This window comes from Aquarana catesbeiana, linkage group LG06 (genome assembly GCF_042186555.1).
Source record: "Aquarana catesbeiana isolate 2022-GZ linkage group LG06, ASM4218655v1, whole genome shotgun sequence".
Lineage (NCBI taxonomy): Eukaryota > Metazoa > Chordata > Amphibia > Anura > Ranidae > Aquarana > Aquarana catesbeiana.
Window position 1 is genome coordinate 16,799,678 of NC_133329.1, and position 15,858 is coordinate 16,815,535.

Below are 15,858 nucleotides of genomic sequence, written 5' to 3' on the forward strand. Positions count from 1 at the left end.
ATGTGGGTGTGGTCCCCGGGGATAGCAAAGGGACTAAAACTGACTATTATGGTGACACCATGTATAGTAAAATGAGCGATAAGATACCACCTATACCCCAGTAACTCTATCAACCAATCCAACAATTACTGTCATATTTGTATAGACTGCCTAATTACTGACGGGACCCATGATTTATTTGGAGTGGACACTATAACGATAAAGCGTTCATTTTTTGATCTTGTCTATTCATAGGATGTGCACCTTTAATACTTGTGACTTTTGAAATTGCAACACATATTGAATAGACGTTTAACTGGTGACAGCAACTCTACCAACAATATTCCATCCATTTGGCCTTACTATACATGGTGTCACCATAATGGTCAGTTTTAGTCCCTTTGCTATCCCCGGGGACCACACCCACATGATCACCCCTGTACATACTTGATTTTTTTATTTTTATTGTGATTTATTGGCCTTTTGCCTAAGACCATATTCACACAGGGGCAACACGACTTGCAGGTCGCCTCAGCTTGCAGGTTGCGCCCCCCCCCCCCCCCTGTGGTGTATCATTTCATGGTTGGTGACAGGAGACCGTTGATGCCTTTTTGGCTTCATTGAGAAGCAATTGGCTTTTATTTAATATGTGTGTTTTTTTGGTAAATTAATAATAAAATTTGGTACTGGTTTTTACATAACTTTCTCTCATTGCCCTCTCTGACCAATAGTAGCTGTCTGTATCCCTGGATTGCTCACTTTGGTGTCAATTCTCAGGAATAGGTTTTTGTATGCTTCATGTGGGCTATGGTTAGAGCCTCCTAATTTGAGGAGTGGCAGGGAGTGAGCAACCACTAGACATGTGCATTCGTTTTCGTCCAAATGCATTTTCGTCTGAATTTCAGGTATTTTCGTTATTGTTTTAACAAACGATAACGAAAGTGCGGAATCCGAAAAACGAAAGATCCGACATAAACAAATGCTTTATTTTCGTTTTCGTTGCTACAACTGTCTTATATAGATAGGAGATTCGATATGATGATGACAATAACAATCTGTGTCCATCGAACCTGTGGTCCAATATGCCTATCCTTAACTCTATTAGTCCAAGATTATTCTACATAGAGAGAAAAGATTCGACATGGGGAGAAAAGATTTGATGTAGGGGAGAAAATATTTGACGTAGGGGAGAAAAGATTTGACGTAGGGGAGAAAAGATTTGACGTAGGGGAGAAAAGATTCGACGTAGGGGAGAAAGATTCGACGTAGGGGAGAAAAGATAAATAAAAATAATAATGATGATGATGAATGTTATTGGCTGATTGTAACCAAAGAGGAGGAGCAGTAAAATAGCTAGAACTAAGTACACACGTACTTTGGCTTATGGTGTCTGTTGAAAGTTCTAAGAAGATTTGACGGAGCAGGTAAACTATACGGCGTAGTACAGTTTAGCTGCTCCGTCGAATCTTCTTTGAACATTCGACAGACACCATAAGCCTTCAATGACAGATTCGACCTTAATACATTTGGATTTTCAGATGAATGCAATTTTTAACGAAAAACGAAATAAATAAAAACGAATTTCGGGAGTAACTAAATAAATTTATTTTTCGGACGAAAACGAAATTCCGAAACAAAATATTTCAGTGTGCACATGTCTAGCAACCACTACCTTTCAGAGGTGAGTATTATATGGTGTGGTCATTTTAGCAGCATCTTAACATGATTTTGCCTGCCTGTGCCATTCTGCTGCAGTATATCTGCGTTAGGCGGTCGGCAAGTGGTTAAACGCCTTCAAGCCTCACATTACTCCTCTGGTAATAAGGCGGGGAAGGTATTAGTCCAATATCTCAAAGCTAAACAAGCCAAAACAAGAATAGCCCATTTAATTGACCCTAATACAGGTGCAAAGTTATCTCACCCTAAAGACATAGCGAATACTTTTAGGGAACACTACAGTGCTCTTTACAATCTTAAATCAGACCCAAATTCTGCCCAACCATCTACAAAATGTATCACAGAATTCCGAGATATGGTTAAACTTCCAGCTCTTAATCCCGAAGTGCTAGAGCGCCTTAATGATCAGATTTCTGCCGAAGAAATTAAAAAAGTTCTTAAATCCCTGGCACTGAACAAATCCCCAGGGCCAGATGGTTTGTCAGCAGAGTACTACCATAACTTCTCTGAAACCCTGGTTCCACATTTAGTTAAAGTATTAAATATAGCGGCATCCTATGGCTCATTACTAGTGGAAATGCTTCGAGCTCTAGTAGTCACATTACCCAAACCAGGGAAGGATCCCATCATACCACAGAACTTTAGACCAATATCTCTCCTTAACACAGACCTTAATGCCGCGTACACACGAGCGGACTTTACGGCAGACTTTGCCCGGCGGACCGGATTTCGTTGGACAATTCGATCGTGTGTGGGCTCCAGCTGACTTTTTTTCCCAAAAGTTCAACAGACCTAGAAATGAAACATGTTTCAAATCTTTCCGACGGACTCGGCTTTCTAGCGTGCAAACCGGTCGTCTGTGTGCTAGTCCAATGGACCAAAACTCACGCATGCTCTGAAGTAAGTACAAGACGGAAGCGCTCGGTCTGGTAAAACTAGCCTTCGTATTGAAGCTAGCACATTCCTCTTCTGTGATCTTTTTCTTTTTTTCTTTATAATGCAAGAGGAATGAAGTTGTTTTGGTGCTTTTTATTCACACAGAGTTCTCACAAACTACTTTCTTCATGATTTATCCTCCTGCCATGACTAATATGATATTTTTAAAAAGCCAGATCTCCATAAATAAAGTATTAAATTAGATTTTGGACTCATCTTTCTTTTTTTTAGATTTAATCACTATCTATTTTACAATGTGTGCTAAATTATACAAAATGTTTTTTTTTCTTTATTTTATTTTTGCAGTTTCAAGTTACCACAATAACCTTAATATTTTGTGTTGTTTTAATGAACCTTAATGAGGTTGGTGTCCCTTGTTCATTAGACATAGGGGGGTTTATTTTCCAAAGGCAAATTCATTTTTCACTACAAGTGCAAATTCTACTTGGAATTGCACAGAAAGAGCATTTTGAAGTGCCTTTGCTGTGGATCCGAGGGGCACATGCAAGGAACCCCCCAAAAAAAAACTTTTTCTTGCACATGATTGTATGATAAAATCAGCAGAGCTTCCCCTCATTTTAGCTCTTTCCCTCAGATCTACAGCGACTGCACTTCCAACAAGTGCACTTGCTGTGCAATTTCTCAAGTGAACTTTTCACTAGTACTTTTCACTTGATTTTAGAAATGATTTAGCCTTTTGGCAAAAACACACATAGGGGTTGATTTACTAAAGGGAAAAAGACTGTGCACTTTGTAAAGTGCAGTTGCCCTCTGCAAGAGCAGTTGCTCTAGAGCTTAGTAAATGAGCAGAAGCTCTGCTGACTTTCATCATCCAATCATGTACAAGCAAAAATGCTGTTTTTTTTTAATTTTCCTTGCACAGGATTGGGTACTCTTTGCAAAGTCAAGCCTTACCTTATTTACTAAGCTCTGGAGCAATTGCACTTGCAGAGGGCAACTGCACTCTGCAAAGTGCACAGTCTATTTGCCTTTAGTAAATCAACCCCATAGTCTTTTTTGACCTGTACCTGCCTACTCCCAAACCAAATGTCGTTTTGGAATCAAAACACATAGTCAATAATGTAAGGTAACTCAAAAATCCATTTATTTTGGTAAAAAAAAAAATAGGAAGGCAACACTGGAGACACTTTTGGAATCTGTGAAGCCTTTCATCCCCCAGGACACACATCAAGTTTTAGAACAAGAAAATTGGTATCTTGCCACTAGGGAGCACAGGGAGCACAGTCAGACCAGACAGAAACCAGGCAATCACTTTCGACTCTTCCGTGGAGCCTTCCCTGCACGCTTCTCTGCAGCCTTCTCTCCACGCTTCTCTGCAGCCTTCCTCGGAGGCTGGGCCTCTGGTGGTGTACTTGGGGCAGGAGGAGGAGGAGGAGTGGCTTCATCTGCTAGATATGTTTTAGCAGTAAACTCCCCTCTCAAGCCCTTCTGATAGGCCTGCAAAATCAGACCCTCACAGAGGAGGCGTTGCCCCTTTTCCAGTTCCAGCAATCTGCTGGCCATATATGTCCCATACGCCTCTTCTGCATTGGGTGGTGTGCTGATGATTTTGCTGGCTTCACGAATGAGGGCTAGGGATTCCTCCTCAGTTTGTGTCATTTTTCTGGGCCTTTTGGTGGTAATGCAGAGGGGAGGCACCTGACACTCCATGCGGCTTCTACTGGGCCCAGCCACAGCCTCCTCCTCTCTCCTACTGGGCAAGGCCTCCTCCTCTCTCCTACTGGGCAAGGCCTCCTCCTCTCTCCCACTGGTCAAGGCCTCCTCCTCTCTCCCACTGGTCAAGGCCTCCTCCTGGCTGAGCTCATCCTGGGTAAAAAAAGGGACATAGTTGTAATTTTGGGTTACGCAATCACACACAATTTTCAGCTTATGACTTGCAAATATAATTCTAAACAAATAGTAAAGGCTATCTATTTGACCCCACCATTATTCCAGCTGCTCACCAATATCTGAAGTACATAGGCGTGCGCACAGGGTGTGCCAGGTGTGCCTGGGCACACCCTAATCGCCTTGTGAGGTGCATATTCCCCCCTGTTTAGACCACTGATATTTCATCCCCAAAAAAATGTTACAAAATAAAATAATTTAAAAAGAATTAAAATAAAACTACTGACACTGTCCACTGCCCTACTGACACCATCAGTACATATACACATGCATATGTATTTGAGCTTTGGGGTGCACACCCTAATGCAATAGGCTGCACACACCTATGCAGAAGTATATTTTTGGCCACTACTGTCTAGTGATATGTCTACATATTAATATTTGTGATGAAGTCATTTTTTAGGAAGCACTTAAAAATTTGAGACGTTTACATCACTAATATTTACACAATCACAAATTCAATAAAAAAGGATACCTGGCTGAAGCTGGGCGCATCAACTTCATCAATGCTGAAAAGGCCCAGTTCATCCTGGGACTCCTCAGCTGGGGTGGAGGTGGAGGGAAGGCTGGAGGAAAGAGTGGAGGGAAGGCTGGAGGGAAGGGTGGGGGGAAGGGTCGAAAGTGATTGCCTTAGTTTCTGACGCTCGCTACTTCCGCACGGACATACGTAGGCCATTGTAATAGCTTGATATACACTGCGCATGTGTCATGCTCTGCCTGCGTCGCCCGCCCCTGATGTTCTTTAGTACGATTTGTCCCCGCCCCTTCACTCTTCGTTGCGCAGTGGGAGTATATAGAGAAAGATGGTGGAGAGATTATCTGCAACTAGCACGGAGGAAAGCCCGGAGCCACAACCATCCACATCCAAGAGGAGATATAAGGCCACCAACATGGCTTTTGAAGAGATGGTGGAGATGGAGTCCATATTGAGAAGGGAGGACTACGATGGGAAAAAAGGACCGTACACATGACCGAATATGCGTAAGGACAAAATAATATCCTCAGTTGTCACCGCTCTAGAAGCTAAATTTGGCACTAAACGGTCTAAAGAACAATTGAGGAAGCGGTGGTCTGACATCAAAAGTAGGGAGCCAGAACAATATTGGCGAATAAAGAAGCTGCTTAAAAAAAGTAAGTACTTGTGTGTTCCTATTGAGATACTTAACTTGCATGCTGATCCTTATGCTTTTCGTTTATACAGCATTGTTCGTAAAGACCGTTCTTTGTAAAATACATATGATACTAAGAAAATGACGTATTTTTTTCACCAAAAATGATGGTACAGGGTTGGACATACATTTAGGGCTTGATAATTTGTCGTATTCCCAAAATTTGTTGATGTGGTGTAGATGTGTTGGAAAATATAATGCTTCTTCCAAAATGATTCAGTGTAATGTAGGGACAGGACACAGCAGCTGTTTCCACATCTGGACTCACGAGCACTATAGTGTACTATGTGACCATAAAGAAATTTTTGAGGGGTAATACACATAGGAGATCATTGAGGTGTCTGCATCTGTGAAACTTGCAGGAAAATGTGTTGTTTTTAATTGTTGTTCAGAGGGAATTTTCATCCTGTCTTCTAAATTTTTGTGGCCAAAAAATGTCAGTTGTCCCCAACTCATAACCAACGTTTCATATTATTTTTTTAAAAAGAAATATCACTGTGTTTTAACTATGCCTTTTGTTTAATTATCATAGGGGAGAAAAGACTCAGACAACAGTCCAAGGATCCCAGGACCCCCCCCCCCAAGTCACCAGCCTAAGGCAGAAGATACCCCAAGCCCTAGCCCAAGACCACGCCCACCCGACAACCTGGAGGAAGGAGAGGTGGAGGAAGTGTGCGAGCTTTCAACCCCACCAAGTGAGTGACTGACACCCCAGCTTAAGGTAATCTATTTAGGCGTGCATATTTTGACCCATTTTTTAATCCACACATTTTAGGTGAGCTTCTGGTTGTGGAAGGCCCAGCGGCAGAGCCATTTAGCACAGACAGTGCACAAAGACTTATTGGCCAGATAATGTTGTGGAATGGCCAAATTGATCGAATGCGTGACCAAATTGACAGCATGAAAATTCGCCTGGACTCCATGCAACAGGAAATGAAGAACATGATTGATGTTTTGGGCAGAATATAATAACGTTTTGCCTAAAAACATCAATCATGTTCTTCATTTCTTTGTCAAGTTTGTTTTTTCTTACATTTTGTAAGTTTTATCCTTAAAAAATAAAACAATTTGCATACGCACACGGTGTGTCATCATGTGCTATCTTCCATCAGGGGATATCAATGCACTTGTTTTGTATTTGCAACCCCTTCATCATTAAAATGTTAGTTTGTGAGAGGAACAAAGGGATTGCACACACAAAACACGTACATTGCTCCCCCATGATGGGAGATAGCACATGTTGACTTGAACCTTTTTTAATACCCAATTTTGAGCATCTGCAAATTTTAGGCTTTACAAGGGTGACATCGCCAGCACCGTTATTAACATGTTGAACTTTGTAAGTTCTTTTTTTTTTATTTGTATGTTTTTAAAAACACTGTTGTTAATTGTAATTTTGTAAACAAGGTCTATTTTTGTTGAAATATGCCTAAAATAACAAAAAAAAATAAAAAAAAATAAATAAATTAAAAAAAAAAAAAACACGTTTCCAAAAAATGCACCTTTCAATGTGCACACAGTAAAATGTTTTTACTACTACAATGTGTGTGGCTGATTATTTATCAATAAGATGTTTTGCTAATTTTTGTGTGGTTACAGTGACAAAGGGCCTTATTAACTAAAGGAAAATGCCTTTGCCACTACTACAAGTGCACTAGGAGACAGACAAAACTAAATGCAAACAAGGATAAAAACAACATATTTTAGCCAAAATGTATTTTCTTTATTTTTGTAAGAAATTATAGCTCTTGTTGAATAGCAATGGCCCCCCGACCATTAAAATAATTAACATATCGGTCACGCACTTGACGTGCAGTTTGGGGGGCCAAGCCAATACGGCCAATTTCCAGGCCTGTGAGTGTTTGGTCAACTACAAGTCCGGCCTCAGGCCCAACAGAGGTCATATATGTAGCATAATGTCTTCTCAAATAATTATGGAGAATGCAGCAAGCCATTATCACGTGATTTATTTTATAGTCCACCGAGAGGAACAAACGGAAGTGGCTGGCCAGAATCCCAAAGGCATTCTCCACAACTCTTCTTGCTCTGGCCAGCCGGTAATTAAATACCCTCCTCTCAGGGGTGAGTGTCCTTTGGGGGAACGGACTCATCAAGTGCTCGCCGAGAGCAAACGCTTCATCAGCGATAAAAACTGAGGGGAGTCCACCCACATTCTGGTCATCAGGTGGCAATCCCAGGCCACCAGTCTGGAGACACTGGCACAGCTCGGTCTGTGCAAAGACTCCTCCGTCAGACATCCGGCCGTTCTTCCCCATGTCCACAAACAGAAATTCCAAATGTGCCGAGACCACCGCCATCAAAACTACACTATGGAACCCCTTATAATTGTAGAAATAAGACCCCAAATGGGGTGGTGGCACAATGCGGACATGCTTCCCCTCCACCCCCCCCCCCCCGACACAGTTGGGAAAGTTCCAATGGTCAGCGAACTGGGAGGCCACAGTCTGCCATTCCTGTGTACTGGAAGGAAACTGTGGAGTGAAACAATAAAAAAAATAAGATAAGTACTTTTAAACATAACTTGGATATTAGATTACACAAAAACATTCTTGAACAACAGCAGTCGAACATTATTAATATGTGTTTTTGTTCTTTTAATTATAAAAACATAAGGCCCACTTATAAGATTACTCACTCCCTCTGATGGCCCATTGATCAATTTGAATGTGGGGGGAGGGGTTCTAATTTGGTTAAAAAACACACCTGACAGTTGCAAACATTTGAGGGGGTGGGGGAGGGGTTCTAATTTGGGTAAAAAACACACCTGACAGTTGCAAACATTTGAGGGGGTGGGGGAGGGGTTCTAATTTGGGTAAAAAACACACCTGACAGTTGCAAACATTTAAGGGGGTGGGGGAGGGGTTCTAATTTGGTTAAAAAACACACCTGACAGTTGCAAACATTTGAGGGAGTGGGGGAGGGGTTCTAATTTGGGTAAAAAACACACCTGACAGTTGCAAACATTTGAGGGGGTGGGGGAGGGGTTCTAATTTGGTTAAAAAACACACCTGACAGTTGCAAAGATTTGAGGGAGTGGGGGAGGGGTTCTAATTTGGGTAAAAAACACACCTGACAGTTGCAAACATTTGAGGGGGTGGGGGAGGGGTTCTAATTTGGTTTAAAAACACACCTGACAGTTGCAAACATTTGAGGGGGTGGGGGAGGGGTTCTAATTTGTTTTTTTAAAACACACCTGACAGTTGCAAACATTTGAGGGGGTGGGGGAGGGGTTTTAATTTGGTTAAAAAACACACCTGACAGTTGCAAAGATTTGAGGGAGTGGGGGAGGGGTTCTAATTTGGGTAAAAAACACACCTGACAGTTGCAAACATTTGAGGGGGTGGGGGAGGGGTTCTAATTTGGGTAAAAAACACACCTGACAGTTGCAAACATTTGAGGGGGTGGGGGAGGGGTTCTAATTTGGTTTAAAAACACACCTGACAGTTGCAAACATTTGAGGGGTGGGGTAGGGTCAAACAGTACAATGGAGCTGACAATATACATTGTTCAAGGGACTATAGGCTAGAGATATAAATGGACCCAGGATTGCATGGTGGGGAGGTTATTAAAGGTAATTATGCATGTAGGGCAAAAAAATGATTAATGTAAAAAAACAGGTATGCATGAAGATAAAGGGGACATTCACAGCATATTCCAAGCATGGTAATTAGGTAACGAGGACATTTAGACAATACATTAGCAAACATTTAATACATATCATGTAATGTTAAAGGATAAAACTTACCTTCATATAGTCCTTCTGCAGGACCTGAATGATGGCGGAACAAGTCTCTGGGATTATTATCCCCAGAGCCTGGGGGGAGATGCCTGTCGAGAACTTCAAGTCCTGAAGACTTCTCCCAGTCGCCAAGTAACGTAAAGTGGCAACTAGCCTCTGCTCCGCACTGATGGCTTGCCTCATGCAGGTATCCTGCCTGCTGATATAGGGGAGAGCATAGCCAGCAGACGCTCAAAGACGGGGTCCGTCATCCTGAGATAATTCCTGAAATTCTCAGAATTATTCTCACGGATCTCATGGAGCAAAGGCATATGTGAGAATTGGTCACGCTGGCGCAACCAATTCTTCATCCATGAACTCCTCCTCGCCTTGTTCATGGACTGGACTCAGGTCAAAGTATTAACCCCAACACCAAGTCCCCACACAGCACGAACTCGAGAACGAGTATGTCCACGCGACATGGCTTCAAAACAGTCGGCTGGTCAAACAGACAAACTTATAACAAACGCACTGAAGAACAGCAAGGCCTATGAAGAACGACCTGAAAATCAGGAACGAGCGGACCAGAACGGCCTGCTAGGCAGGTTATGAACTGACCAACACGCACTGAAAAGCAGATACAAACCTCACAAGCACAAACTGAACCGCAAAAAACGATCAAAATAAGCTGAAGTGTGAAAAGCGCGAATCGTCTCTAACCAAACTTCTACTAACATGAGATAAACACGAGATTAGCAGAAGGAGCCCAAAGGGTGCCGTAGTGGGGCTTGAACTTCCTTTTTCTAGTCCTGTCGTACGTGCTGTACGTCACCGCGTTCCAAACCAGCGGACTTTTGGAGTGATCGTGTGTGTTTAAGTCCGTCCGTTTTTAAGTCCGGCACACCTAGCGGACAAAGACCATCGAAAAGTCCGCCGGGCACAGTCTGCCGTAAAGTCCGCTTGTGTGTACGCGGCATAAGGTCTATGCAAAGGTTATTGCTAACAAAATGGATGAAGTAATGCCATCCTTAACCACTTGCCGACCGCCGCATGCCGATGTACGTCCAAACTTTGGCGGTGGATATCGGCGATATCGTCGGGTAAAAGTTTGACGCCATTTCACGAGCGGGCGCAATTTTGAAGTGTGACATGTTGGGTATCAATTTACTCGGCGTAACATTATCTTTCACAATATAAAAAAAAAGGGGCTAACTTTACTGTTGTCTTATTTTTTTATTCAAAAAAGTTAATTTTTTCCAAAAAAAGCACGCTTGTAAGACCGCTGCGCAAATATGGTGTGAAAAAAAGTATTGCAATGACCGCCATTTTATTCTCTAGGGTGTTAGAAAAAAAACCAATATATAATGTTTGGGGGTTCTAAGTAATTTTCTAGCAAAAAAAACTGTTTTAATCATGTAAACACCTAAATTCCAAAACGAGGCTGGTCCTTAAGTGGTTAATAGCCTCCGTACATAGTATGTGATCTAAAATTTCTGGGTCTGGGGTGAGCGGCAGGTACCAAAAACTCGAAGTCCACTGGCACCCACCGATTACACAGGACACAGGCAGAATGGCGATCTGCCTATGCAAACAAGGCAGATCGTCGTTCTGTCAGTAGGGAAGGCTTGGATCCTGTGTTCCTGCAAAGCAGAGACACTGATCTTTGCCTTCCCCTAGTACAAGCACCTCCCCCACTACAGTAAAACACCAGCTAGGCACACAGTTAATCCTTTGATCACCCCTGATGTTAACCCATTTTTCTGCCAGTGTCATTTGTACTGTGACAGTGCATATTTGTAGCACTGATCACTGTATTAGTGTCCAAAAAGTGTCCAAAAGTATCAGCTAGGTGTCCGATTTGTCCACTGCAACATCGCAGTCCTGCTATAAGTCACTGATCACCATCATTACTAGTAAAAAAAAATATATATATAGATATAGATATATCTATATCTATATAGATATAGATATATCTATATCTATATATCTATATATATATAGAGAGAGAGAGATATATATATATCTATATTTAGATAGATATAGATATATATCTATATTTATATCTATATTTTATATCTATATTAATCTATCTATCTATCTATCTATCTATCTATCTATCTATCTATCTATCTATCTATCTATCTATCTATCTATCTATCTATATATATATATATATATATATATATATATATATATATATATATATACGCTTATTGGTATTTTTTTACCAAAAATATGTACATATTGGCCTAAGTATATGAAGAAATTAGATTTTTTACTTGGATATGTTTTATAACAGAAAATAAAAATATATATATATATTTTTTTTTTTTAAATTGTCGGCCTTTTTTTGTTTATAGCACAAAAAATAAAAACCGCAGAGGTGATTAAACACCACCAAAAGAAAGCTCTATTTGTGGCAATAAAAAGGCTACAGCGCCGCACGACCGCGCAATTGTCACTTAAAATAACACAGTGCCGTATCGCAAAAATGGTCAGGAAGGGGGGGGGGAACCTTCCGAAGCTGAAGTTGTTATACGTTTCTTCAATTATAATGTGTGGCTTTACCTCACAGTCACATTTATGCCCCGTACACACGGTCGGACATTGATCGGACATTCCGACAACAAAATCCATGGATTTTTTCCGACGGATGTTGGCTCAAACTTGTCTTGCATACACACGGTCACACAAAGTTGTCAGAAAATCCGATCGTTCTGAATGCGGTGACGTAAAACACGTACGTCGGGACTATAAACGGGGCAGTAGCCAATAGCTTTCATCTCTTTATTTATTCTGAGCATGCGTGGCACTTTGTCCGTCGTGTACACACGATCGGAAATTCCGACTACAGATTTTGTTGTCGGAAAATTTTATAGCAAGCTCTCAAACTCTGTGTGTCGGAAATTCCGATGGAAAATGTGTGATGGAGCCCACACACGGTCGGAATTTCCGACAACAAGGTCCTATCACACATTTTCCTTTGGAAAATCCGACCGTGTGTACGGGGCATAAGAGTTCCACTTTATAGAGAACCAGACTTAATTGGTTTTCTGCAGGAATATTATACCTGGAATGATATTATTAAAGGCTTATATGCTCTGAATAATACAAATAATAATAATATAAAACTGATACATTTGCCCACTTATTTATTTTGAGAATGACTCTGTAGATGAGAGCCACAACTGAGATCTGACAGTTGCTGTCAACTGGCTGACCCCTATGGTGGTGACTTGTTGCCTCCAAGCTCTGGAGTGTACATAACAGCTTAAAAAAAAAACAGCACCCCACCATGGCTTACATTCTTTTTAACTTGATGTTTGAAAATTTTATGCACATTCAGATTAATCAGTAATGGCTCAGCTGAGCAGAACATAGTGGCCCCAAGGCACTGTGTTCTCCAATATGGCCGGATCCCACTTTTCTAGGCTCAGACATCAAGTGGAACCAAACCCTCCTCTTCTTTACAACCAATGAAGCTGCATTAACCTCTGTTTGATCTGCAGTATAACAGAGAACAAAACCCAAGCTCTGCTGCTCTATTAACCACTTGTTGGTGGAAACCAGTGCTCTTGGCTGGGATATTCATTACTAGAACAGAAGTCCATGATAAGTACAGGCCGGCTACTCTTTGAGTTCAGAAATACAAATCCTTATTTACTACATGCTAAAAATCACAGTGCATACAGCTAACGTGTTTCGGCCATAATGGACTTAATCATAACCTCATGCTATGATTAAAGCCATAACAGCCGAAACGCATTAACTGTATCCACTGTGATTTATTAACATGTAGCAAATAAAGTTTTGGATTTTGGAACTCACCGGGTAGCCGGCCTGTGCTCATCACAGAGTTCTGTTTGATCTGCAGTTGCCCAGGTGATCAGTGATGACACCAGGCATGTGATGACTTGACAGTTCGGATATAACCGTTATCATTCACTGCATGCCTTGAATGTAACTGTTTTGGGAAACAATTAAATCTTCTATGGAGTGACCAACAAAGGGTTACAGAGCTAAGGGGCATCCTCTGGATTTTACATTATTTTTATTTTTTTTTGGCTAGCCTGCCAGTCCCGTAGTCCTTGGAGTTCTCAGAATGTTACTCACCCAACTGGGCATACACTTCAGCTTTTTCAAAATCATCCATTTTGCTGCATCCTCTGTTGTCTACTATGGTGATCACATCGGTAAGCGGATAGGCATTTCTGACCATGGTCAGTCCGTAGTAGGTTTCTCGGGCCTCAGCGTGTTCTTTGAAGTTCTCACCCTCTTCCAGGACATACATACAGGAGTTAATGAAGGAAGAGCTTCCATGGCCTGTATAGCCAAACACCTGTAGTAGGACTCTTGTGTAACCTTGACTGCCCAGATCTCCATCATCCAGGCTGAAGTTCCTGATGTTCTCCTTAAACTGTATAATGTCCATTACTGATAATTATTTTTTTTTTTTGCTTCTTTCTCTATCCTTCTATGTTTTTTTTGTTCTATTTTCTGTGTCAGTTGCAGTCGTAGCAGTTGCTCAATCTCAGATACTTTCACTTTCCATTTAGACAATTACAGGAAATGACTCGAGCTGTCTGGGATGGATATTTTCAGCACACAACAAACAATTTAAAAAAAAAAATTAAATACAAAAAGTGTTTTTTTTCTGTAGAATTCATTAAAATCCGCTCCATCTTACATAGTTATATAGTTAGTCAGGTTGAAAAAAGACACAAGTCCATCTGTAACTGATTGTAATTTTTCTACTTTTTACAATGTTTCATGTGAGAGTAAACATTTTCTGAGCCCTTCCCCCCACCAGATAGTTTACATAGTAACCCCTGACAGACCAGACCAAAATGATCTTAAGAAAGAGAGGCACTTTTTTTATTTATTCATTATTGTTTTTTTTTGTTATACTTCCGACACACACAAAAATAATTAGAGAAACATTTTGCAATTGTCACAATCTGCCAGAATTTTTTTTTCCCCCATTTTAAAGGAGATGTAAACCTTAATAGAGTGACATTTAGTTTACTCTTTGCACTATGTATCATTAACAATTGTCATTTTTTCAAATAAAATAATTTTTTTTTCACCTTTTTTTCAACCATTGCTGTATCATAGTGCTGCTGATCTCCTGAAGTTCCTTTGCAGTTACAATGTACTTCCCCATTAGACACACCTCCCAACTTTTTGAGATGGGAATGAGGGACACCTATCAGCAAAAAGTGTGCAGGCATTGGACACACCCACTGCCACACCCCCTTAAAGGAGAATTGTACAAAAAAAAAAACAAGATTGGTTAAACCCACAAGGGCTTTTTTTTACCACAACTATTCCTTTATATTGGCTTTTGGAATTTACAAATGCAGCAATTTAGAAATCAGATGAAAGGTTTAGTGCTGGAAAACACTTTTTGATAGATAAAAAGTGCTTTTTATATACATCTATATAGATCAGACCAAAATGAGGGACGAATGAGGAGGAATGAGGGACAGAGGGACATTGCTCCAAATCAGGGACAGTTGGGATCTATGCCATTAGATGCACTCCAGCGATGGCTGCCTGGCGTTGCTCAGGGTGGATTTTCTGATGACGGAAACAGTGGACCACGCCTGTGCAAATGGCTATTTGTAGATATTCCTATAATGTCTAAAAGTTGTTTTTATCTACATATCCTGCTTTCAATTAAAGCGGAGTTCCCACTGTTAACAATTTTTTTTTTTTTTTTTTTAGGATAAATATGTTTTGATAAAAAGAATTATTTAGAGCACTCACTTTTCTGTGCTTAATCTGCGCTCGATTGCCGATTTCAAAGAGGAATAAATCTTATATTTCTCTTTGCTGGCAGTTTCCATAGTGATTGTGGGAATGTGAAGCACACAAGCACGATCTTCCGGGCTCTGGTGCAGCTGAGCGACCAGCATGCATCGCCCGTTCCCGCGCATGCGCCGTACACTTCTGACGTTGCCATCACAACGGGCGTCGTCGTCGGAAGTAAAAACAACAAAATAAGTGAAGCGCTAATAAAAATGAATACGATGGCCTAAGAGGATCATTACATCATCAACACAAACTCAGAAGAAAACATCAGAAAATTGTATCAAAAAAAAAGTCCTCAGTGAATATGTGACTCATATAAGTTAGTGACAGTCCTCAATACAATTGTGGTTTCCAAAGTATATCAGTGTGCACGTGACATCTGTACTGAAGAGAGCACCACCACCGACAATAGGGAGGCTTAGCGGAATGTTTGAACCCAAAAGGACATATGTTCAGTTGGGTCAAACGGGCTTGAATGATGAACGGCTGATGGATTTCCGTAAAGATTGTGAAAAGATCTTGAAATGGTCTATGAACCGGTATGTTCCCAATTCTTAGATGTGATGGCTGCATTAGTTCTTTCCTTTATTTTCTCCTAGCGATCCTGTTTTTCTTGGAAGTTTGGAGGATATGGTA

The 15,858-nt window shown here is 41.0% G+C and overlaps 1 protein-coding gene across 2 annotated transcripts in view; it reads right to left on the bottom strand.

Annotated features, from left to right (window-relative positions):
* LOC141148187 (uncharacterized) overlaps positions 1 to 14,580 on the bottom strand; it is an 82,803-nt gene extending 68,223 nt beyond the window's left edge. Inside the window, exon 1 of one of the 2 annotated variants that reach the window (XM_073635385.1) lies at positions 13,522 to 14,580. In XM_073635385.1, coding sequence (XP_073491486.1) covers positions 13,522 to 13,840 — 319 coding nt within the window. In that variant the 5' untranslated portion in view covers positions 13,841 to 14,580. The remainder of the gene's footprint in view (positions 1 to 13,521) is intronic. The other variant, XM_073635386.1, reaches the window with a different exon arrangement.
* Positions 14,581 to 15,858: the final 1,278 nt, after the last annotated feature.